Genomic DNA, 26,425 nt, shown 5'->3' on the forward strand with positions numbered 1-26,425 from the left:
CCAACGAGCCCTCCTCCTCCCCAAAGATGGCAGGATTTCATTTTTTTTCTATTCCACTTGGTATTTTCTAAAGGTTTTTCGTACATTTTATGGTACATTTCATGGCAGCATTGGAAATACAACTTTTCCAGCAATAAAGAAGCCCTCAGACAGCCGTGTGGATGGAGAAATAACAGAGTTTGGATGTTTTAAAAGTGACAAGGAAAAACAAAAATGGAAAAATGGGGTTGTGTCCTTAAGGGGTTAAAGGTAAAGCAAGAATGTCAAGACTAGAGATGAGCGAACATACTCATCCGAGCTTGATACTCGTTCAAGTATTAGCGTGTTCGAGATGCTCGTTACTAGAGGCGAGCACCACGCGATGTTCGGGTTACTTTCACTTTCATCTCTGAGACGTTAGCGCGCTTTTCTGGCCAATAGAAAGACAGGGAAGGCATTACAACTTCCCCCTGCGACGTTCAAGCCCTATACCACCCCCCTGCAGTGAGTGGCTGGCGCGATCAGGTGTCACCCGAGTATATAAATCGGCCCCTCCCGCAGCTCGCCACAGATGCATTCTGACATAGTTCAGGGAAAGTGCTGTCTTGCCGGAGCTGCTATAGGGAGAGTGTTAGGAGTTATTTTAGGCTTCAAGAACCCCAACGGTCCTTCTTAGGGCCACATCTGACCGTGTGCAGTACTGTTGAGGCTGCTTTTTGCAGTGTTGCACATTTTTTTTTTTGTATATCGGCCGTGCAGAGCATTGCGTCCAGAGCATTGCGTCCTGCAGTAATTTTACATAGTCCAGGGCCAGTAGTGGTGGTGAGGCAGGGACAGTGAAAGACATATCCAGTCTATATAGGCAGTGGGCTTTTCCAAAAAAATTTGGGAAAAAAAATCTATTTGGGCTGCCTGTGACCGTCCTGACTGTACTGCGTCTCTGCTGGGGGTAGTTGCCTAATTCATATGCAGCCAGCTAAGTGTTACAGCAGGCTTGCGCAAAATTCTTTCCTGGCTCTGCGTTGCCTCTTACATCATCGCTGTCATCCTGTCCAGAGTGAAACAGTCTGCAGTAATTTTACATAGTCCAGGGCCAGTAGTGGTGGTGAGGCAGGGACAGTGAAAGACATATCCAGTCTATATAGGCAGTGGGCTTTTCCAAAAAAATTTGGGAAAAAAAATCTATTTGGGCTGCCTGTGACCGTCCTGACTGTACTGCGTCTCTGCTGGGGGTAGTTGTCCTAATTCATACGCAGCCAGCTAAGTGTTACAGCAGGCTTGCACAAAATTCTTTCCTGGCTCTGCGTTGCCTCTTACATCACCACTGTCATCCTGTCCAGAGTGAAACAGTCTGCAGTAATTTTACATAGTCCAGGGCCAGTAGTGGTGGTGAGGCAGGGACAGTGAAAGACATATCCAGTCTATATAGGCAGTGGGCTTTTCCAAAAAAATTTGGGAAAAAAAATCTATTTGGGCTGCCTGTGACCGTCCTGACTGTACTGCGTCTCTGTTGGGGCTAGTTGTCCTAATTCATACGCAGCCAGCTAAGTGTTACAGCAGGCTTGCGCAAAATTCTTTCCTGGCTCTGCGTTGCCTCTTACATCACCGCTGTCATCCTGTCCAGAGTGAAACAGTCTGCAGTAATTTTACATAGTCCAGGGCCAGTAGTGGTGGTGAGGCAGGGACAGTGAAAGACATATCCAGTCTATATAGGCAGTGGGCTTTTCCCAAAAAATTTGGGGAAAAAAATCTATTTGGGCTGCCTGTGACCGTCCTGACTGTACTGCGTCTCTGCTGGGGGTAGTTGTCCTAATTCATACGCAGCCAGCTAAGTGTTACAGCAGGCTTGCGCAAAATTCTTTCCTGGCTCTGCGTTGCCTCTTACATCACCGCTGTCATCCTGTCCAGAGTGAAACAGTCTGCAGTAATTTTACATAGTCCAGGGCCAGTAGTGGTGGTGAGGTAGGGACAGTGAAAGACATATCCAGTCTATATAGACTGTGGGCTTTTCCAAAAAAATTTGGGAAAAAAAATCTATTTGGGCTGCCTGTGACCGTCCTGACTGTGCTGCGTCTCTGCTGGGGGTAGTTGTCCTAATTCATACGCAGCCAGCTAAGTGTTACAGCAGGCTTGCGCAAAATTCTTTCCTGGCTCTGCGTTGCCTCTTACATCACCGCTGTCATCCTGTCCAGAGTGAAACAGTCTGCAGTAATTTTACATAGTCCAGGGCCAGTAGTGGTGGTGAGGTAGGGACAGTGAAAGACATATCCAGTCTATATAGGCAGTGGGCTTTTCCAAAAAAATTTGGGAAAAAAAATCTATTTGGGCTGCCTGTGACCGTCCTGACTGTACTGCGTCTCTGCTGGGGGTAGTTGTCCTAATTCATACGCAGCCAGCTAAGTGTTACAGCAGGCTTGCGCAAAATTCTTTCCTGGCTCTGCGTTGCCTCTTACATCACCGCTGTCATCCTGTCCAGAGTGAAACAGTTTGCAGTAATTTTACATAGTCCAGGGCCAGTAGTGGTGGTGAGGCAGGGACAGTGAAAGACATATCCAGTCTATATAGGCAGTGGGCTTTCCAAAAAAATTTGGGAAAAAAAATCTATTTGGGCTGCCTGTGACCGTCCTGACTGTACTGCGTCTCTGCTGGGGGTAATTGGCCTAATTCATACGCAGCCAGCTAAGTGTTACAGCAGGCTTGCGCAAAATTCTTTCCTGGCTCTGCGTTGCCTCTTACATCACCGCTGTCATCCTGTCCAGAGTGAAACAGTCTGCAGTAATTTTACATAGTCCAGGGCCAGTAGTGGTGGTCAGGCAGGGACAGTGAAAGACATATCCAGTCTATATAGGCAGTGGGCTTTTCCAAAAAAATTTGGGAAAAAAAATCTATTTGGGCTGCCTGTGCAGAAAAATTTGTTGAAGCCTATTTTTGGCTGCCTGCTTGAATATTAGATTGGTTGTCTGAGCTGGCTTTTTGTCTAACGGTGTCTGGTATATATATATACCTGTTGGCGACATCTTCGCAGACAACCCACTTTCTTGCCAATTTAATCCTACTGATTATATATCCTAAAAGAGGAAGATAGCTTAGTAAATTAAATGATTGACGCTATTAATCCCACTAAAGATTTTTTGGTCAAATATACATCTGTGGCTCCTGATGAACCGCTCTAAAGCGAGCGGAGAAACGCGTTGAGCCGTATTTCTCTGTGACTTCACCAGTCATTCAGAGCCGTAGTTCTCTGTGACCTCTACATACGACTGTCACCAGTAATTCAGTGCAGGAACTCTGTATATGCACTAAAGTTATCCACTTATACTGACCATGCTATTGTGACCATTATCTACATTGGAGACATTGGATGCATAATTCAAACTTGCACCTAAATATATCTTCTCTTTTTTGTGTTAATGTATGTTAGTACTGTTAGTCAGCCCGTATATGTTTTTAAGAGTTTTTAATAAACTATATTCTTTTAGTCTATACCTGTGAAAAACAGGAACCTACATGCAGAAGCAAGATATTTGCTGGTTACATAAAGTGCTTCCTTTGTACTGACCACTGACCCAAGGAAGCAAAGAAATAAGGAAACGAGATGCTGGAACCAACTATGAAATAATTTAGAGACAGGGATAAGCAGTAACAATAGAGAGGTGTAGCATGTTTAATTTTTATTATCAATGTGATTTGGGGGAATTCAAATGTGAGACAAGAATAATCGTTTAAGGGACAAGAAATAGTTTAGAAAGTAGCTTATTTTTACATGATGGTATGTGGATTAGCTAGTGTAGTGTGGCAATGTCTGAGGCACCTACAATGATTATATTAGCTGTGTAATACTGAGGAAATCTTGAAAATATGTTGGGGGTCCCTGAGGACTGGAGTTGAGAAACACTAGGCTAGTGTAATAGATATGTATTCACAATGCCTAAAACATTGAAAGTAGCATCTAAGGCACAGTTACAAAGTATTACAAAGTTCACAAAGAAATCCTATGTGATATAAAATTTGCTCAATGCGGAATCATTAACATTTTCATTTCTCCTTTTTTGTTTTAATACTAGTAATACAAGGAACTGGCATGTCTGTTACAAAATCTACTTCGCAAACAATTCTAGTTTAGAAGCAAACAGATATATGTTTAACTCATTTTGCTGCAAGAAGAGATCTGAAGACATGGATTCTACTTTTTGTCTGCTGTTTTTAGCTTTTTTTGTCTCTAGTTATTCTCCCTGTTTTGGCGTACTGAGAAAACACTGTGACATCATGGAGCATGAATATTTTCAGACTTATAGCACTAGAATGCTCTGGAATTTTGGCGGATTTGACCAACTGAACTTCAGCCTTGCAGCCGTCTGTACGCTCTATAACACTTCTATGACAGAAGACTTAAAAGAAGTTCCTGTAGCTTCAGACTGGCTTTTCCTTGACATATTCAATGTTACCATTACACCACAAGCTTTATCACATCTTCCAAACCTAAGTTACATCTATATAAGCGGTAATTTTGTGATTTCACCAGTGGTCTTTCATGGCCTTGAGAAACTCTCTGTTTTGTGGCTGGAACAAACACACAACCAAATCATTGATGAACTTGATTTAGGAGGACTCAACATGCTGCAAGAGCTCAAATTAAGAGGTTTTCCTTTTTCTTATTTGAAGAAATCGATATTTGATGACCTTCATCTGCTGAAACATCTTATTCTGGAAGACAGTTTCATTGAAACTTTATCATCAGTAACTCAATATCTTCCTAAACTCCAAAATCTGCAAGGATTATCTCTCTACAGCAGCAATCAAATTGCATTCAGAGAAGCAGACTGCCTTTTGAGTGAAAACCCAACAGGTAATATGAGTCCCATACATTTTAATATAACCTATTTGAACATTGATGGACATCAAATTTATATTCTGGAAAACAACTCATTATGTAACTTTCCAAAATTATCCTTTTTTAAACCTAATATATGTGATTCAGCTTTAAAAGCTTTGAAAAAATCTGGGATCCAAGAAGTTGACTCGTTTTCATTTTCAGATTCTGATTTTTCTTCTTTCCACATCTGTATTTATGTATCACTCTTCCAGATAAAGGAACTCCAGCTGACACACAATAACATAAAGTTTATCCATACTTCCAATGCATCTTGCAGCATACTGAAAATTCTAGATTTATCATATAATGCTATAAAAAAAGTGTCTGTTTCCCAAATGAAGAAATTGAAAAACTTGCAGGAACTCAACTTGTCAAACAATGAAATTACCACAATTAACATATGTTCTGAGAACATCTCCATGGAGCTTGTTAATCTTAACTTGACCTTCAACTATTTAACTTCTGTAATACAAGATCAATTTCTATGCCTCAAACAACTGAAAACACTTTCACTGAGTAACAATAAAATTCAGAAAATTAGTAAGTATTCGTTTCGTGGCATGAAGAATCTGGAAGTTCTGCATCTAGAAAGTAATCATCTCTACAGTTTAGATGAATTTGCATTCGCAGGTCTGTTTTCACTAAAACAACTGACCTTAAATGAAAACGCCTTAGAAGAAATTAATGACTGGGCCTTTGAGGATCTAAGAAAGCTTGAGGAGATTGCAATTGATGTTAAACATTTGATGCCCATGTGGTGGTCAAAGAATATGGTGTTTCTAAAGAGAATGTCCCTGAAAGCACTTGATGATGTCCTTTCCATTGAACCTCAAATTTTCAACCTTTTGGATGATTTGGAAAGTTTGAGCATTGAATCACAGACTGTATTTATTGATATGTGTGATGAGTTTCCATTTTACAAAGTTAAAGAACTCAGTTTAATAAATATCCAATCTATTTTCTGTTCTGATCTAGAATTTCAGACAGCACTGGAAAGATTTATAAATGTGGAAAAGATATATTTGAAAGCAGACGTACTTGTACAATCTGAAGTAAACCTTTTTGATTCTGCTCTAGCAAATTTAACAAAACTTTCTTTTTTTCACCTTGAGAATGTAAATCAACCGGGTGGTGGCTCAGCATTAGATGTGCACAAATTATTTCTTGGCTTGGAAAACCTTCAAGTTCTGCATTTAGTAAATTTGAGAATAGAGGACTACGGCTCAAATGTTTTGTTTCGATATTTAAAATCAGTTCGTTTTTTGATGATAGAAAATGAAAATATTTACAGATTTCCGGACAATGTGCTTTCTGATATGGTTAGTCTAGAATATTTTTTTTTGCCAAATACACAATTTTCTTGTCAATGTAATCTTTCATGGCTAAGTCAGTGGGTGACCTATGAAAAACAAATTTCTGTTCCTGATTTTTATCATCAGCTATGTTTTGTTAATGCCGAAACTGAACATTCTTATTTGGTCTCCTTCTTGGAAGAGAACTGTAATACCCAGCTTGGTTTCATTACATTCATCGCTACATTTGTCTGTACTTTGATTTTTATGTGCATCTCCCTTTTCTATGAAAGTATCTGGTGGTATAGTTTATATCTATTGTATACAATCCAATGTTGGCTGTATAATAGACAACGGAAAAGAGAACGCTACGAGTATGATGTATTTGTTTCCTACAATACTCACAATGAACAGTGGGTAACAGAGCAGCTCCTTCCTAACCTGGAGCAAAACGGTCCTCCTTTCTTTAAAGTGTGCATTCATAATCGAGACTTTGAGATTGGTAGAGACATAGTAGAGAATATTGTGGATAGTATATATAGCAGTAGATGGACAATTTGTGTTATCACTCGCAGTTACCTCCAGAGTAACTGGTGCTCCCTGGAGATAAGAATGGCTACATACAGGCTTGTAGCAGAGAGTAAAGATTCTCTTATCCTAATATTCCTGGATGACATCCCTAGAGAAGAACTTCAACATTACCACAAGCTCACTAGGATTATAGACAAGAAAACCTACCTGAAGTGGCCAGAAGATAGAGATGGGCAGCAGCTGTTCTGGGCCAGACTACGGAAAGTTCTCGCATACCAGGATAACCAGAAGCCATAAAATGTATGTTTACATTAAAATTGATTTTCAAATGTATTAGCTAATTACTATGTATTATATCATTATTAGAGATGAGTGATTACCCAAATGCTCAGGTCCTCGTCATTCGAGTCGAGCAAATCGTAAAATTCGAGAGCTCTATTCGAGTAACAAACCCCATTGACTTTAATGGGAGACTCTCTCTCTCTCTCTTCCCAGCCAGCCAGGCAAAAAAATTGCCGTTGACGTGCACAGCGTTGCAGTGGAGAGGGGCCAAAACTGACACGTCACAGCAGGGAGGGGCAAAAACTTTTTGTATGGCACCCGCTGGGTGCCGAACTTTTTTAGTTTTTTTTTTTCGTGCGTGTCTCTCTCTCTCTCTTCCCAGGCAGACAAAAAAATTGCCGTTGACGTGCGCAGCGACGCAGCGGGGAGGGGCCAAAACTGACACGTCACAGTGGAGAGGGGCAAAAACTGGGGCGGGGTCGAACACAGAGTGATGCTTGCTCGAGTAACGAGCACCATCGAGTATGCTAATACTTGAACGAGCATCAAGCACGGAAGAGTACGCTCGCTCAACGCTAATCATTATATTCTTTTGATGAGCAGATTTAATAGTCGTCCTAGTATAGAGCATAAACCACCCAAATACCTTTAGAATATTTAATATTAGATCAATCTCCTAATAACCATGTATTTTACCCAAACTGTGCACCTATGATTTACATACTCCATCTTGAAAGCTGCCAAGTTGGTGGACGTGTATTATAGCCAGTGAAAAATGCTTACAATGAAGCATGATACAAATAGGCGTTACATGTGTATTTTTAATATTGTGTGTGTTCAGTTTGATGGGGGGGTCATAGGTAGTACAGTGTATACAGTACATATAAAATTGAACATTAAAAGATATCTGTCACCTAGGACAGGTATGCCTATTGTCGCTGTGTATGTTTTATTCTGAAGTGCTGTGGTGTTTCAGAAAGAAAACACATAATTTGAAATGTAAATTCATAATTTTCCTTGTCTAGCCTCCTTATCCAAAAATATAAAATACATTGGTTCCTCACAAAATGCCAAAGCTTCAGTTAGGGTGCATTTAGACTGGATGATTCAAGTTTGCAAGAGCGAATGAGCCAGTGACGTCAACGCTAGCTCGTTCGCTCTCATGCAGTCTTTTTAGACAACCAGATTAATTGTTGACTCTTTATCGAGAATCGATCAGTGTTCTGTATTTGCTATGTGAAACAGTGAACGATCAGTGTTTAAACTGAACAAGAAGGGAGCGAGCCAACTATGATTTTTATGCCTTCATAAGATAAACGATGAGCAAAAAGCTAATGATTCTCGTTCGTCATTCAGTCATTGGCTTGAGTTTAACCCCTTGACTGGCACGCCCGGAAATTTTCCGGGACGAGCTCCACTGCCCATAGCGATATAGCCCGAAAGATTTCTGGGCTATGTATCGCTATGGGAGCTGCAGAGCGCAATGCCACAAGCTATGGCATTGTGCTCTGCCTACACAGACCCACACAGAGTAGTTCAGGATTTTGAAATAAGAGGCAGGGAGATACTGCTGATCTGCCGGCAATCTCCCGCTTTAAATTTCAAACTCCTGCACTAGTTTGCTTACAGGTTGCCATAGAGAGCATCGGCTTGTCAGAAGCAAGCCGATGGTTTCTGTGGCAGGGAGAGCTGGTGCTTGGCTGTCAGGGGACAGCCAGGCACCAGCTCTTACAGCAGAGATCAGAGGAAACCTCCGATCTCTGCTGTGTTAACCCTTTACATGCTGCAGTCTATGTGACTGCAGCATATAAAGGGCTGTCACCATCTGACCCCCAGAATGTGATTAGGGGGTCCTGATGGGTCTCTGTGGAAGTCCCTTAAAGGGATAAAAAAAAAATGTTTTAAAAAAAACAAAAACAAAAACACTTGCCTCCCTTTACTTTGCAAAAAATTAAAAATAAAATTACACACGTGTTATCCCTGCATCGTAATGACCCAGAGGAGGAAGTTAATACATTATTTAACCCCTTAATGACACGGCCCCTTTTTTTCTTTTTTTCCTCCCCCTGTTTAAAAAATCATAACTCCTTTAATTATTCATCAATGTCGCTGCATGAGGGCTTGTTTTTTGCGGGATGAGTTGTATTTTTTAATGGTGCTATTTGAAGTACCATATAATGTATTGAAAAACGTTTACAAAATTCTAAGTGGAGTAAAATGAAAAAAACTGACATTCCACCATTTTTCACTGCGTTTTGTTTCTGCGGCGCACAAACTGCAACAAAAATGACATGATCACTTTATTTTATGGGTCAGTATGATTACTACGATACCAAACTTGTATAGTTTTTTTTTTGCTGTAGTACTTGTATTTTTTTTCAAAGACATTTAATTTCTTTAAAATTATTTTCTGCTGCATCTTCTGCGCGCAATAACTTTTTTATTTTTCCGTCGACGTACTTGATCAAGGGCTCATTTTTTGCTGCATGTCCTGTAGTTTACGTTAGTACTTATTTAGAATATATCCGACATTATGTTCGCTTTTTATTGCATTTTTTCTGGGAGACAGGGTGACTGAAAAAGTGCATTTGTGGCGTTCTTTATTTTTTTTTTGGACGAGGTTCACCGTGCGGGGGAAATAATGCACTACTTTCATAGATCGGACTTTTACAGACGCGGTGATACCAAATATGTATTTTTCTTTTAGGATTTAGATTTTTTCATTATAGATATGGCAAAAGGAGGGTGATTTAAACTTTTATTACTTTTTTTTTTTTTTTTTTTTTAAAGTGTGAAAAAGTCGGGAAAAAGGAAAAAAAAAACTATTTAAAGTTGGCATTGGCATAATCGTAATGGCCTGTAGAATTACTTTAATACATTATTTATATGGCTCAGAGAATGCAGTGAAAAATAAAAATTAAAAACATGCCAGAATTACAGATTTTGTTAAAGGGGTTGTCCCGAGAAAGCAAGTGGGGTTCAGCACTTCTGTATGGCCATATTAATGCACTTTGTAATATACATTGTGCATTAAATATGAGCCATACAGAAGTTATTCACTCACTTGTCTCCGTCCTCGTGCTGTCTCTGCGTCCCCGTCGCCATGGTACCGTCTAATTTCTTCCTCAGCAGTCTGTTTTAGACGCGCTTGCGCAGTCTGTACTCTCCCTGCTGTGAACGAGCCGCTCCAGCGTGCCCGCGCGATACAGCTCGTCTGTGTGGTCAAGAGAAGGGAGAAACAGCTGTTTGCTGTATTCTCCAGCGGACTCCACCTCCCGCTGTGATGCGTTCTGCCGACCAGCCAATGGGGTGGCTGGATCGGCGTTTCATTCATTACAAGTGCACGCCTCCACCGATGACGTCAGTCACCTGCTCACGTGACCGGCGTCTCGGGAGCGCGCATGAAAGCCTCCTGGAAGCGCGGTGCACCGTGGAACGCACCCTGGGACATCACAGGCGCCATCTTAGATGAAGAACTTTATAAGTTATTATTTCTTCTAAACAGTAAGTAGGAATCGGTTTATAACCGCTTTAAAGGGCTGCTTTATGCCGGGGGGTGACAGGGGGAATGGACTAATTGAAAATTTTGAGGTTTTGGCTCGGGACAACCCCTTTAATCTTGCCACTAGAAAAAATGGAATAAAAAGCGATCAAAATTTTACATGTTCCTAAAAATTAGATAAATGAAGACTAGAGTTCATCCCGCAAAAAACAAGGCCTTCTGGAGCTCTGGCATTGGAAAAAAAATTAATACGGCTCTTGGAATGTGGCGACACAAAAGCAAACCTTAAAGAAGAAAAAATGCTTTAAATGTACAAAAATAGCAAAACAAAAAAAACTGTGTTATCACATTATTTATTCTGCAAACTGAATGCCGTAAAAATGAAATACAAAAAACCAATGGCAGAATTTTTTTTTACAAGTCCTCATAGGGCCGTGTCAATGGAAAAATGAAAAAGTTATGGCTCTTGGAACGCGACTGCAAAATTAGTTGAAATTAAATGATTAGACCATTCAAAAAACCTGCCTTGGTGGGTATGACAGGGTGGTAAGAAACCTGCCACTCAAGGGGTTAAACCAAATGACTATCATTCACTTTCACTCATTTCAACAATTTTTTGAACGATAAAAGCACCCTTAGTTTAAGTAGTTTTCCAGGAGTTTGATAATAAATACTGTGTGATCAGTCCCCTGAAGCAGAAAGTTCCACAGGCACAGTGACATCGATAATCCCCTTTAATCAATCTATTGTTTTCTCTTTAACTGGTATAAATAGCCCTCCATATATATCACTGTAAGGTAAAGTCTACAATACTGTACACAATTGTCATTTATTCAATTTTCTTTGTTTTTAAATTTAGGGGAACGCACAGTGAAGCACATACGTGAATGTACCTGATCTCTTTGCTGTTCACCATACAGTTCTACTTACCAGTCTCTGTGAATCCATGTGAATCCTGTTGTACCACCTCTAACTTGCATACGAGATGTGATACAGGTGGGCATGAAGGCATACAAGTTCCATATGGTATCCTGCGGCATATCGGTCCACATTTGCTGTAACTGAGCCTCTAGATCGTGCAAACTCATGGGCTGTTGAAGTTGGCATCCCAGATGGTCCCATACATGTTCTATTGGTGATAAATGTGGTGACCGGGCAGCCACAGAAGTGTGACAATGTTGTGTAGGCATTCCTGTGACCCCCTTGTGTGTGCAACCAAGCATTATCCTGCTGTAAAATGCCTCTTGGCCATATATGTGTTCGTTGGATGATCTACTGGTGTTCTGTCAAGGGCGTGCTGAGCCCAGTTGCTTTGTTTGCATGCCCTCACACATCCACAAGTGCCAACACCTCCTAACAGTCTGGTCAGAATGGCTCAGGTGGCTCAGTTCATTGATACAACCATCTAGCTTCTCGAATTCCCATAATGCGCCACCTCTCAAACTCTGTTAAATAGGCAAAATTTCCTCGATTGCATCATTGAGATGTCAAGTGGTCAACAGGCCCTACACAATTGGAAAAAGAGGTCCACAACACACAAGTAGTCTCTGAGAGCCTTTTTATAGGCCGATATTCGAACCACTTTTAGGGCCTCTGGGGCTAAGACTGTTCATTTAATCAAACCACAACTTTACTCATCTGCATATCTGACTGAGATGTAACTGCAGGACGAGTTTTTCAGCAAAACGACAACTTCTAGGTGTTGGATTTTTGACAGTATATTTTTATAGATAAACCATACTGAATATGTCTATTTAGGCATAAATGTGCCTATTATTATCATTTTAAAGTCATGCATTGATAAGGTTTATATGATAAGTTTGAGTAATTTTGCAAATATTAAGTTTACTTGTTGTTTTAACTATGTTTCTATATTACTTTTTTGGTTAACATTTTGTAATTAGTAGCAAATATTAAATGTACTAAATGTTTGAAATATTTGATTTTTACCTATTCTCCTAGTGGAAAATATGGCTCAACAACATCTATTCAGTCTGAGCTTGAAAAATCCAAAAATAAATGTCCAGGACTGCAGAGATCCTCATTAAAAAAATTGTTTATTGAGAAGTACATATATAATAAAAACATCAAAAATAAACAGAACATGAAGGAAATGCAGCATCAATATATAGGGAAATACATCACCTCAGGTCACACATATAAGAAGTTCCCAAAGAACTATTGGCCTAGTTACAGATAATTACAACTCTACTTAAAGGGAACTTCTCTACAGCAAACAGTACCATATATAATTACGGTGCTGTTCAGTGAGGTGGGCAGACGGGAATGTATTTTTAGTCACTTTATGAGAGTGCGTGTGCACAGCGGTCTGAAAAAAGTCAGATTTTCAGACTATGTGTGGACTTCATCATTGAGCACCACAAGAACAGGGGAGCAGGTGACTATTAAGGGAATACATCCCCCTACTCCCTATCACCTCCCTGAACACCACCATAACTTAGTTTATGGTTCTATTTGGTAGTGATGGGTTCCCTTTAAATCAGTGCTAAATGACCAGCAATAACTGCAAGTAAAGACTTCCTCTGTAAATTCTATAGTATTTGTAACTAAATTTTAGGTACCATTGCTCTCGTAGATTCAGTATAAAAATCAAATTAAAGAGGTTGCATCAAAATCAGTTTTTTCACCTATCCACAGGAGACCCCCACTGATCCTGAGAATGGGGCCCTGTGTCTCAGTCTTCTCTTTAACGCGGACTCACTGCACCCCCCAAAGGCCACCTACAGACGGGTGGAAATTCCACGGCGGGATTTCCGCCGCTGGAAGCCTGCATAGGATTGTGTTAACAAACGCAATCCTATGCAGACGGCCACGGTTTGGTCGTGCGAAATGTCGCACGGCAAAAAAAACGCGGTATGTTCTACTTCTGTGCGGGGCTCACAGAGCCCCCCACAGAAATGTCACTCACCCTAAGGTGAGCATAATTTAGAACTATTAATGTACCATACCATGTACTATTTAATGTACCATATAATATATTGAACAACTTTTAAAAATTCTATGTGGAGTGAAATGGGAAAGAAAACACAAAATTCTGCCTTCTTTGGGTGCGTCTAGTTTCTGCGGTGCGTATACTGCAACCAAAATGACATAATAACTTTATTCTATGGGTCAGTATGATTGCTACGATACCAAATTTACATAGTTTTTTTTGCTGCACTACTTTTATTTTTTTCCAAAGAAATTCAATTTTTAAAAATTATTTTCTGCCGCCATCTTCTGACAGCCATAACTTTTTTTATTTTTCCGTTGACATAGTTGTGCAAGGGCTCATTTTTTTGTGGGATTTCCTGTAGTTTCTATTTTTGAATACATACAACGTTTTGATTGGTTTTTATTGCATTTTTTCTTGAAGACGCGGTGACCAAATAAGCGTATTTCTGGCGTACTTTTCTTTTTTTCTGACAACATTCACCATGCGAGATAAATAAAGCATTATTTTGATAGATTGGACTTTTACAAATGTGGCGATATCAAATTTGTATTTTTATTTTATTATTTAGACTCTTTTATTTCTAAATATGGCAAAGGGGCTGGGGGTTAAACTTTCATTACCTTTAATTTTTTTTAATGTTAGTAAAACCTTTTAAAACTTATTTTTACTTATTTTTTAGCCCCCAGAGGGGACAAGAACTTAGAATTCTTTCTCTGACATGGTGACTAGAGCATAGTCTGAGAAAGAAATACTGTCGATTTTTGCCCCTGAAGAAATAGGTTCTATCTTGGAGTAGGAGCTGTGTGGAGGATAGAAAAAGTTGTAGTCCTTAGTTGATAGATGTAGGATTCTCCACATATCTACTAGGCAATGTCTTGCTGAATACACATAGAGTGGAAGCTGGTAGGCTATTCACTCTATGAAAGGGAATCTACTAGAGATGAGCGAGCACCAAAATGCTCGGGTGCTCGTTACTCAAGACGAAATTTTCGCGATGCTCGAGGGTTCGTTTTGAGTAACGAACCCCATTGAAGTCAATGGGCGACTCGAGCATTTTTGTATATCGCCGATGCTCGCTAAGGTTTTCATTTGTGAAAATCGGGGCAATTCAAGAAAGTGATGGGAACGACACAGAAACGGATAGGGCAGGCGAGGGGCTACATGTTGGGCTGCATATGAAGTTCACAGGTCCCACTATTAAGCCACAATAGCAGCAAGAGTGGGCCCCCCCCAACAACTTTTACATCTGAAAAGCCTTCATTAGCAATGCATACCTTAGCTAAGCACCACACTACCTCCAACAAAGCACAATCACTGCCTGCATGACACTCCGCTGCCACTTCTCCTGGGTTACATGCTGCCAAATCCCCCCCTCCCACAACCCAGTGTCCACAGCGCACACCAAACTGTCCCTGCCCAGCCTCATGCCACGCCACCCTCATGTCTATTTATAAGTGCGTCTGCCACAGGAAAAGCAGGCACACACTGCAGAGGGTTGGCACGGCTAGGCAGCGACCCTCTTTAAAAGGGGCGGGGCGATAGCCCACAATGCTGTACAGAAGCAATGAGAAATCCAATCTTGTGCCACCTCCATCTGGAGCTGCACACGTGGGCATAGCAATGGGGAACCTATGTGCCACACACTATTCATTCTGTCAAGGTGTCTGCATGCCCCAGTCATACCGCGTTTTTTTATAAATAGTCACAGGCAGGTACAACTCCGCAATGGGAATTCCGTGTGCACACACCGCATGGGTGGCTCCCTGGAACCCACCGGCGGTACATAAATGTATCCCATTGCAGTGCCCTGGGCAGCAGAGCTAACGTCAGATGAAATGCAGGTGGGCTTCGGCCCACACTGCATGCCCCAGTCAGACTGGGGTTCTTTAGAAGTGGACACAGATGCATTTACAACTCCCTGTGGACCCACAGCATGGGTGGGTGCCAGGAAGCCACCGGCGGTACATAAAAATATCCAATTGCATTGCCCATCACAGCTGAGGTAATAATGTCATGTTTAATGCAGGTGGGCTTCGGTCCACACTGCATGCCCCAGTCATACTGGGGTTCTTTAGAAGTGGACACAGATGCATTTACAACTCCCTGTGGACCCACAGCATGGGTGGCTCCCTGGAACCCACCGGCGGTACATAAAAATATCCCATTGCATTGCCCATCACAGTTGAGGTAATAATGGCATGTTTAATGCAGGTGGGCTTCGGTCCACACTGCATGCCCCAGTCAGACTGGGGTTCTTTAGTGGACACAGATGCATTTACAACTCCCTGTGGACCCACAGCATGGGTGGCTCCCTGGAACCCACCGGCGGTACATAAAAATATCCCATTGCAGTACCCAACACAGCTGATGTAACGTCAGCTGTAATGCAGGTGGGCTAAAAATTAATTTGATTACACTGTAGGCGAGGGCCCCCAAAAATTGGTGTACCAACAGTACTAATGTACCTCAGAAAAATTGCCCATGCCCAACCAAGAGGGCCGGTGAAACCCATTAATCGCTTTGGTTAATGTGGCTTAATTGGTAACTAGGCCAGGAGGCAGCCCAGTTAAAATAAAAATTGGTTGAGGTGAAAGTTTCAACGCTTTAATGAGCATTGAAACGTATAAAAATTGTTTTGAAAAATTATATGACTGAGCCTTGTGGGCCTAAGAAAAATTGCCCGTTCGGCGTGATTATGTGAGGTTTCAGGAGGAGGAGCAGGAGGAGGAGGATGAATATTATACACAGATTGATGAAGCGAAAAGGTCCCCGTTTTTGATGGGGATACAGAACGATGCTTCCATCCGCGGGTGCAGCCTACGTATTGCTTAGGTATCGGTGCTGTCCGCTGGTGGAGAAGAGAAGTCTGGGGAAATCCAGGCTTTGTTCATCTTGATGAGTGTTAGCCTGTCGGCACTGTCGGTTGACAGGCGGGTACGCTTATCTGTGATGATTCCCCCAGCCGCACTAAACACCTTCTCTGACAAGACGCTAGCCGCAGGACAAGCAAGCACCTCCAGGGCATACAGCGCGAGTTCAGGCCACGTGTCCAGCTTCGACACCCAGTAGTTGTAGGGGGCAGAGGCGTCACGGAGGACGGTCGTGCGATCGGCTACGTACTCCCTCACCATCCTTTTACAGTGCTCCCGCCGACTCAGCCGTGACTGGGGAGTGGTGACACAGTCTTGCTGGGGAGCCATAAAGCAGTCAAGGGCCTTAAAGAGTGTTGCCCTGCCTGTGCTGTACATGCTGCCTGATCTCTGCGCCTCCTCTGCTACCTGGCCCTCGGAACTGCGCCTTTGGCCACTAGCGCTGTCGGATGGGAATTTTACCATCAGTTTGTCTGCCAGGATCCTGTGGTATAGCAACACTCTCGAACCCCTTTCCTCTTCGGGTATGAGAGTGGAAAGGTTCTCCTTATACCGTGGGTCGAGCAGTGTGTACACCCAGTAATCCGTAGTGGCCAGAATGCGTGTTACGCGAGGGTCACGAGAAAGGCATCCTAACATGAAGTCAGCCATGTGTGCCAGGGTACCTGTACGCAACACATGAATGTCCTCACTAGGAAGATCACTTTCAGGATCCTCCTCCTCCTCCTCCTCCTCAGGCCATACACGCTGAAAGGATGACAGGCCAGCAGCATGTGTACCCTCACCAGTGGGCCAAGCTGTCTCTTCCCCCTCCTCCTCATCTTCCTCCTCCTCCTCCTCCTCACCGCGCTGAGATATAGACAGGAGGGTGCTCTGACTATCCAGCGACATACTGTCTTCCCCCGGCTCTGTTTCCGAGCGCAAAGCGTCTGCCTTTATGCTTTGCAGGGAACTTCTCAAGAGGCATAGCAGAGGAATGGTGACGCTAATGATTGCAGCATCGCCGCTCACCACCTGGGTAGACTCCTCAAACTTTCCAAGGACCTGGCAGATGGCTGCCAACCAGGCCCACTCTTATGAAAATAATTGAGGAGGCTGACTCCCACTGCGCCGCCCATGTTGGAGTTGGTATTCCACTATAGCTCTACGCTGCTCATAGAGCCTGGCCAACATGTGGAGCGTAGAGTTCCACCGTGTGGGCACGTCGCACAGCAGTCGGTGCACTGGCAGATTAAACCGATGTTGCAGGGTGCGCAGGGTGCGCAGGGTGGCAGCGTCCGTGTGGGACTTGCGGAAATGTGCGCAGAGTCGGCGCACCTTTCCGAGCAGGTCTGACAAGCGTGGGTAGCTTTTCAGAAAGCGCTGAACCACCAAATTAAAGACGTGGGCCAGGCATGGCACGTGCGTGAGGCTGCCGAGCTGCAGAGCCGCCACCAGGTTACGGCCGTTGTCACACACGACCATGCCCGGTTGGAGGCTCAGCGGCGCAAGCCAGCGGTCGGTCAGCTCTGTCAGACCCTGCAGCAGTTCGTGGGCCGTGTGCCTCTTATCTCCTAAGTTCAGTAGTTTCAGCACGGCCTGCTGACGCTTGCCCACCGCTGTGCTGCAACGACGCGCGACACCGACTGCTGGCGTCGTGCTGCTGCTGCTGACACATCTTGATTGCGAGACAGAGGTTGCGTTGGAGGAGGAGGAGGGTGGTTTAGTGGAGGAAGCATACACCGCCGCAGATACCACCACCAAGCTGGGGCCCGCAATTCTGGGGGTGGGTAGGACGTGAGCGGTCCCAGGCTCTGACTCTGTCCCAGCCTCCACTAAATTCACCCAATGTGCCGTCAGGGAGATATAGTGGCCCTGCCCGCCTGTGCTTGTCCACGTGTCCGTTGTTAAGTGGACCTTGGCAGTAACCGCGTTGGTGAGGGCGCGTACAATGTTGCGGGAGACGTGGTCGTGCAGGGCTGGGACGGCACATCGGGAAAAATAGTGGCGACTGGGAACTGAGTAGCGCGGGGCCGCCGCCGCCATCATACTTTTGAAGGACTCTGTTTCCACAACCCTATACGGCAGCATCTCCAGTCTGACAAATTTGGCTACGTGCACGTTTAACGCTTGAGCGTGCGGGTGCGTGGCGGCGTACTTGCGCTTGCGCTCAAACACTTGCGCTAGCGACGGCTGGACGGTGCGCTGAGAGACATTGGTGTATGGGGTCGAGGACAGCGGAGGTGAGGGTGTGGGTGCAGGCCAGGAGACGGTAGTGCCTGTGTCCTCAGAGCGGGGTTGGATCTCAGTGGCAGGTTGGGGCACAGGGGGAGAGGCAGCGGTGCAAACTGGAGGCGGTGAACGGCCTTCGTCCCACCTCGTGGGGTGCTTGGCCATCATATGTCTGCACATGCTGGTGGTGGTGAGGCTGGTGGTGGTGGCTCCCCGGCTGATCTTGGCGCGACAAAGGTTGCACACCACTGCTCGTCGGTCGTCTGCACTCTCAGTGAAAAACTGCCAGACCTTTGAGCACCTCGGCCTCTGCAGGATGGCATGGCGCGAGGGTGCGCTTTGGGAAACAGTTGGTGGATTATTCAGTCTGGCCCTGCCTCTACCCCTGGACACCGCACTGCCTCTTGCAACCTGCCCTGCTGCTGCCCTTGCCTCCCCCTCTGAAGACCTGTCCTCAGTAGGCGTAGCAAACCAGGTGGGGTCAGTCACCTCATTGTCCTGCTGCTCTTCCTCAGAATCCTCGGTGCGCTCCTCCCTCGGATGTAATGCCCTTACTACTACCTCACTGATAGACAACTGTGTCTCATCGTCATCGGCCTCCTTACCCACTGAAAGGTCTTGAGACAGTTGCCGGAAGTCCCCAGCCTCATCCTCGGACCCCGGGAACTTTCCAATGGTTGGGCATCAGTCACGATAAACTCCTCTGGTGGGAGAGGAACCACTGCTGCCCAATCTGAGCAGGGGCCCGAGAACAGTTCCTGGGAGTCTGCCCACTCCTCAGAATGTCTCATTTTCATGGAGTGAGGAGGCTGGGAGGAAGGAGGAGCAGCAGCCAGAGGATTCTGAGTTGCAGCAGTGGACAGCGCAGAACTGTGGGTGGACGATAGGTTACTGGAAGCACTTTCTGCCATCCACGACAGGACCTGCTCACACTGCTCATTTTCTAATAAAGGTCTACCGCTTGGACCCATTAAATGTGCTATGAATGTGGGGACGCCAGAAACGTGCCTCTCTCCTAATCCCGCAGCAGTCGGCTGCAATACACCTGGATCAGGAGCTCGGCCTGTGCCCACACCCGGACTAGGGCCTCCGCGTCCTCGGCCGCGCCCACGTCCTCTAGGCCTACCCCTACCCCTCTGCATGCTATATTACCAGTAATGCAGAAACAGAACGCTGTAATTAAATGTGCCACTTATTGGCCTGTGGTTGGAGGCTGACTTTGCTTACGGAACGCCAGGAAATAATTTGGCGCAAACCTGCTGTAACACTTAGCTGGCTGCGTATGATTTTGTTGAAGTACTACACCCAGCACACACAGACCCAGAACACTGAGCACAGTGACAGGCAGGCCAAATAGATTTTTTGCCCAATATTTTTTTGAAAAGGCCAACTGCGTATATTCAATCAATAATATATATCTTCTAGCCCTGGAGTGTGTGACAGAACTGCAGAGTGTTGCACTGTTATTAACTGCAACAGAGCGGTGATTTCTGAGCCAGGAAATAATTTGGCGCACGCCTGCTGTAACACTTAGCTGCCTGCGTATGATTTTGTTGAAGTACTACACCCAGCACACACAGACCCAGAACACTGAGCAGCACAGTGACAGGCAGGCCAAATAGATTTTTTGCCCAATATTTTTTTGAAAAGGCCAACTGCGTATATTCAATCAATAATATATGTCTTCTGGCCCTGCCTCCACAATTCTGTCCCTGGAGTATTACTGCAGGGCGCAATGCTCTGCACGGCTGATATAGCAAAAAAAAAAAAAAGTGCAACACTGCAAAAAGCAGCCTCCACAGTACTGCACACGGTTAGATGTGGCCCTAAGAAGGACCGTTGGGGTTCTTGAAGCCTACACTAACTCCTAACACTCTCCCTACAGCAGCTCCAACACGATAGCACTTTCCCTCAGCTATGTCACAACGCATCTGAGGCGAGCCGCGGGAGGGGCCGATTTTTATACTCGGGTGACACCTGATCTCGCCAGCCACTCACTGCAGGGGGGTGGAATAGGGCTTGAACGTCGCAGGGGGAAGTTGTAATGCCTTCCCTGTCTTTCAATTGGCCAGAAAAGCGCGCTAACGTCTCAGAGATGAAAGTGAAAGTAACCCGAACATCGCGTGGTGCTCGTTACGAGTAACGAGCATCTCGAACACGCTAATACTCGAACGAGTATCAAGCTCGGACGAGTACGTTCGCTCATCTCTAGAATCTACTACAGGGTCTAGTGAAATATTCAAATCCCCTCCCAGTCTCAGGGGTCCCCACTTTGAACTCACTCAGATCCTCCAGAAAGGCAAACTGGCCAGAGTTGGGTACGTATAAGGAAGCCAATGTGACCAGTGAGTTGGCGAACTTACCTTTAACAAACAGGTATCTGCCTGAACCATTTCTATGCGTCTCAAGATGTTCCTATGAGACTAAATTGGTGATGAGGATGGACGCACCTCTCGCTTTAGACTCTGCACACGCACAGTGGTAGCTGTGCTGAGAAAGTTGTAGATCGGATGTGGATATGGAGAATTTTTTGTTCCAACTTTGAGATCTGCTATGACAGCGATTGAACCTTCTGAGAAATGGCATGAATGGCCAAAGCATGTTTTTCTTCAATGTGCCTGAGCTGCGATTCCAGATCGACCTTTGTAGGTAAAGCGCTCACTATCCTCCAGAGATTCTACAATGTAGAGATAATTTCTGCAGAGTGGGGGAGGGTTGTCTCTGCACTCTGCTTGAATGTGTTATGGATCTTGGAGGCATAAGAGACCCCTGACCCAGGGGAGAAAACTGGGCATTTCCTTCTGCCTGGACCATCCTCCTGTCTCAGGATCTCCTTGCCACATCTTTGGGAAAAGGGACCTTATCTTGCACCTATGTCTCTGCCAAATAACTATTTTTTTTTACATAGTAAGGCCTCATTCACAGGAACGTGTGCTAGTTCGTACATAGGTGTGCACAAAACTGGCGCCCCCATGTACATGCACAAACACTGGTGAATGCATGTCCGTGCATCATTGCTTTCAATCGGGCCACGGCTGCTGCCGGCGGCCCCATTGAAAGCAATGGTCTGCCGGCATCCCCGCAGTGATTTTCAAAGAAGGGCTTTAAATATAACCCCACCCTGAAAATCATTCCTAGCTGGTGTTAAATTTTATATATACTTACCTCTCTGCCGCTGCTGGGGCTCAGGCGCATCTAGCCACTTGGGTCTCGGCACCGTAATGAAGTTCTTTCAACAGAAGAGGATTTAAAATCACAGCGCTCAGCCAATCACAGGCAGCGCTCAGCTGTCATTGAATGACTGGCTAAGCGCTGCCTGTGATTGGCTGAGCGCTCAGCCAATCAGATGCAGCCCTTTCAGCAGTTGGGGATTTTAAGTCCCCACCTGCTGAAAGTGCTTCATTACAATGCCGGGACCCAAGCGGCTAAATGCGCCTGATCCCCGGCAGCGGTGTAGAGGTGATTATATATATCTTTTTATTTTTTACACAAGCTAGGAATGATTTTCAGGGAAGGGCTTATATTTAAAGCCGTTCACTGAAAATCACTGCGAGGGTGCTGGCATCTTATTGCTTTCAGTGGGTCCCCTGGCAGCAGTGGTGGCTCCATCGAAAGCAATGGCAGAACATCGCGATCCTGCTGTGACAGCTGTGGCAGGGGATTCTTTACTTCCTGCAGGGAGTCCCCTTGTCACTGAATACTGTGACAGTGCTGCCACAGTGTTCAGTGACAAGGGGACCCCCCACGGGGAATATGACGTGCACCATGGACCTATGGTGCACGCATGTCCTATATTTTGCAGGTACATGCGTTTGCATGCCTGTAAAACACGGACATGTGAGCACACCATAGGGAACCAATGATTCTAATAGATGTGTGGTTTTTATGCGGATGTATGTGCGCACATAAACACGCTTGTCTGAACGAGGCCTAAAGGAGTAAAGGTGGGGTTTTGATGTAATATTTTTTTACAATTTTTAAAATACGTTTTCAACTTCTTGTTTTTAGCCCACATAGGCCACTGTAGCTGGCAGACGCAGAGGCTATATTCAAGCCTCCAGGTGCCACAGCAGCTTATCGGAACCCCATGATCACACCATGGGGCGTCCAAAGGGTGAAATAGGGAGTCCCCTCCCTCTGTCAGCCTTTTACATGCAGTAATTTCACTGACTGCAACATGTTAAGGTTCAAACGCCAGGGATCCAAGGTTTCTTTGGTCCCAGGTATTAGAGGAAGTGCCCTACTTTCATCCGATAGCCAAGCACCCGCTCCACTAGCACCAGAGACACGTGCCTGGCTTCTAATGCAGCGCAATAAATGTGAGAACTCTCTTACTACTATTAGGCTGCTATACCCCACTGTTCCTTTTCCTGTATTTATGCTCTCAGTTCCAATGTCCAAATTGCATATAATTATATTTATTTCCTATTATGGCTTGGCTGTTGGCTCCCATATGATATAACATGGGGTTTTGCACAGTTACACAGCGCTTCCCTTCTTCTCTGCCTTCTTGTGGAAATCTTTTCCATCAATCCCAATAAAAGCAAGTTATTGAAATGGTGGTATTTCTCTATGTGCTACTTAATATACCGTATTTTTTTTTTTACAGAAAATTCATTATTATTCAAATTATTCCTGCATGGATTGGTGTCCCTCTTTTTGAAGCATATAGACAAGTTTTATCAATGTGAGGCTTTGTTCACATCTCTTTTAAAAGGGGTCATCCAGGCAAAATAAATTTTGAAAATCTACTCCGCCTGCTGTAAAAACATATAAGATGTCATACTCACCTCACCCGACTCCCATTGCTCCATTTTGAATGGTTCCTAATCCCCAGCTGCTCTCCTTTTCCTGTTCCAGCAGGGATGACATCTGGATACTGAGACTTGTTACCGCTGCAGTTAATCACTGGCCAAAGCAAGCTGGTGATTGGCTATAGCAATCACATGTCTATGTCATCAGCCAGTAACAGGAGCCGCTAGGCATCTGGTGAGGTGAATATAACAACTTTTATGTTTTTCCAGTAGGCTGAGTAAAAATCCAAATACTTATTTTGCCTGGATAACCCCTACTATAGGATTCTGCTTGAGTCTTTCCAATGTTTATGATGGTATAAATAGCAAAGTCTGCAGCGCTATTCTTATTATTAACATACTGTGAACCCAACAGAACCCCACTGAGCTCTACTAAAGTCAGTAGGGTCTACCAGGGTTCACTGGTACCTGTTCTAAAATGGATCAGAGAAAACTCTCATAGCTCCGCTATAAACAGAAGCTGTAATACTTGTTTGACTTGTTTATTTTCTTGTCATCCGCATTTGTTCCTTGGGACATAGGAGGTTATAGCAGAATGCTGTGGCAGAAGCCATATCTGTCGCACGCCCAGGTATGAAATACCCGGGATTGTTTCTTAATGGAAAAAAAATGGTTCGTGTACGTTTCCTAGAGATTATAGCACAAAACGCGCTTAGTAACTGCCTCACATTTATGTGAGTTATGAGGGTTTCAATTCAGGAAGATGCATTTGTGATACCCCTGTATTAGCATGATGGTATCTGGAATAATATTACTTGTAACTAGTGTAATGCACAATGCCTAAAGCATTGAATGTAACATCTAAGGCACAGTTGCAAAGTAATGCAAAGTTCACAAGGAATTCCTATCTATGTGATATAAAAGTTTCTCGATGATGAATAATTAACATTTTCATTTCCCCTTTTTTTCTATATCAATGGTGATAAAGGGAACTGGCATGCTGGCAACCTAATCTGCTTGGCATACAATTCTAGTTATAGAAGCCAAAAGATATATGTCTACCTCATTTTGCTGCAAGAAGAGATCTGAAGACATGGATTCTACTTTCTGTCTGCTGTTTTTAGCTTTTTTTGTCTCTAGTTATTCTCCCTGTCTTGGCGTACTGAGAAAACACTGTGACATCATGGAGCATGAATATTTTCAGACTTATAGTACTAGAATGGCCTGGAAGTTTTGTGGATTTGATGAACTGAACTTCAGCCTTGCAGCCGTCTGTAAGTTCTATAACACTTCTATAACAGAAGACTTAAAAGAAGTTCCTGTAGCTTCTGACTGGCTTTTCCTTGAAATAGTCAATGTTACCATTACACCACAAGCTTTATCCCATCTTCCAAACCTAAGTTACATCTATATAAGCGGTAATTTTGTGATTTCCCAAGTGGCCTTTCATGGCCTTGAGAAACTCTCTGTTTTGTGGCTGGAACAGACACACAACCAAACCATTGATGAACTTGATTTAGGAGGACTCAACATGCTGCAGGAGCTCAAATTAAGAGGTTTTCCTTTTTCATCTTTAAAGAAATCGATATTTGATGACCTTCATCTGCTGAAACATCTTATTCTGGATAACAATTTCATTGAAACTTTACCATCAGTAACTCAATATCTTCCTAAACTCCAAAATCTGCAAGGATTATCTCTCTACAGCAGCAATCAAATTGCATTCAGAGAAGCAGACTGTCTTTTGAATGAAAACCCTTCAGGTAATATGAGTCCCATACATTTTAATATAACCTATTTGAACATTGATGGACATCAAATTTAAATTCTGGAAAACAACTCATTATGTAACTTTCCAAAATTATCCTTTTTTAAACCTAATATATATTATTCAGCTTTAAAAGCTTTGAAAAACTCTGGGATCCAAGAAGTTGAGTCGTTTTCATTTTCAGATTCTCATTTTTCTGCTTTCCACATCTGTATTTATGTATCACTCTTCCAGATAAAGGAACTCCAGCTGACAAGCAATAACATAAAGTTTATCCATACTTCCAATGGATCTTGCAGCATACTGAAAATTCTAGATTTATCATATAATTCTATAAAAAATATGTCTGCTTCTCAAATGAAGAAATTTAAAAACTTGCAGAAGCTCAACTTGTCAAACAATAAAATTACCACAATTAACATATGTTCTGAGAACATCTCCATGGAGCTTGTTAATCTTAACTTGACCTTCAACTATTTAACTTCTTTATTACAAGATCAATTTCTATGCCTCAAACAACTGAAAACACTTTCACTGAGTAACAATAAAATTCAGAAAATTAGTAAGTATTCGTTTCGTGGCATGAAGAATCTGGAAGTTCTGCATCTAGAAAGTAATCATCTCTACAGTTTAGATGAATTTGCATTCGCAGGTCTGTTTTCACTAAAACAACTGATCTTAAATGAAAATGTCTTAGAAGAAATTAATGACTGGGCCTTTGAGGATCTAAGAAAGCTTGAGGAGATTGCAATTGATGTTAAATATTTGATGCCCATGTGGTGGTCAAAGAAAATGATGATGCTAAAAAGAATGTCCCTGAAAGCACTTGATGATGTCCTTTCCATTGAATCTCGATTTTTCAACCTTTTTGATGATTTTGAAAGTTTAAGCATCGAATCGCAGGCTGTATTTATTGATATGTGTGATGAGTTTCCATTTCACAAAGTTAAAGAACTCAGTTTAATAAATATTAGAGATGAGCGAACGTACTCGTCCGAGCTTGATATTCGTGCGAATATTAGGGTGTTCGGGATGCTCGTTACTCGTAACGAGTACCACGCGGTGTTCCGGTTACTTTCAGTTTCCTCTCCGAGATGCTAGCGCGCTTTTCTGGCCAATTGAAAGACAGGGAAGGCATTACAACTTCCCCCTGTGACGTTCAAGCCCCATACCACCCCCCTGCTGTGAGTGGCTGGGGCGATCAGATGTCACCCGAGTATAAAAGTCGGCCCCTCCCGCGGCTCGCCTCAGATGTCTTGTGAGTTAGCTGAGGGAAAGTGCTGTTGGTGCCGGAGCTGCTATAGGGAGAGCGTTAGGAGTTAGTGTAGGCTTCAAGAACCCCAACGGTCCTTCTTAGGGCCACATCTATCCGTGTGCAGTACTGTGCAGGCTGCTGTTAGCAGTGTT

The 26,425-nt window shown here is 43.7% G+C and overlaps 1 protein-coding gene and 1 pseudogene across 1 annotated transcript; both read left to right on the plus strand.

Moving 5' to 3' along the window:
- The first annotated feature begins 4,155 nt into the window (after nucleotides 1–4,155).
- Nucleotides 4,156–11,521, plus strand: LOC136624853 (toll-like receptor 13). The gene is made up of 2 exons (XM_066598784.1): nucleotides 4,156–6,975; nucleotides 11,319–11,521. Exon 1 carries the CDS (start codon nucleotides 4,156–4,158, stop codon nucleotides 6,970–6,972), a length of 2,817 nt encoding a protein of 938 aa, XP_066454881.1. The 3' UTR covers nucleotides 6,973–6,975; nucleotides 11,319–11,521.
- Nucleotides 11,522–24,343: 12,822 nt separating this feature from the next.
- On the plus strand, nucleotides 24,344–26,119 carry LOC136626588 (toll-like receptor 13; annotated as a pseudogene).
- Nucleotides 26,120–26,425: the final 306 nt, after the last annotated feature.

The sequence above is a fragment of the Eleutherodactylus coqui genome, chromosome 4 (assembly GCF_035609145.1).
Source record: "Eleutherodactylus coqui strain aEleCoq1 chromosome 4, aEleCoq1.hap1, whole genome shotgun sequence".
NCBI lineage: Eukaryota > Metazoa > Chordata > Amphibia > Anura > Eleutherodactylidae > Eleutherodactylus > Eleutherodactylus coqui.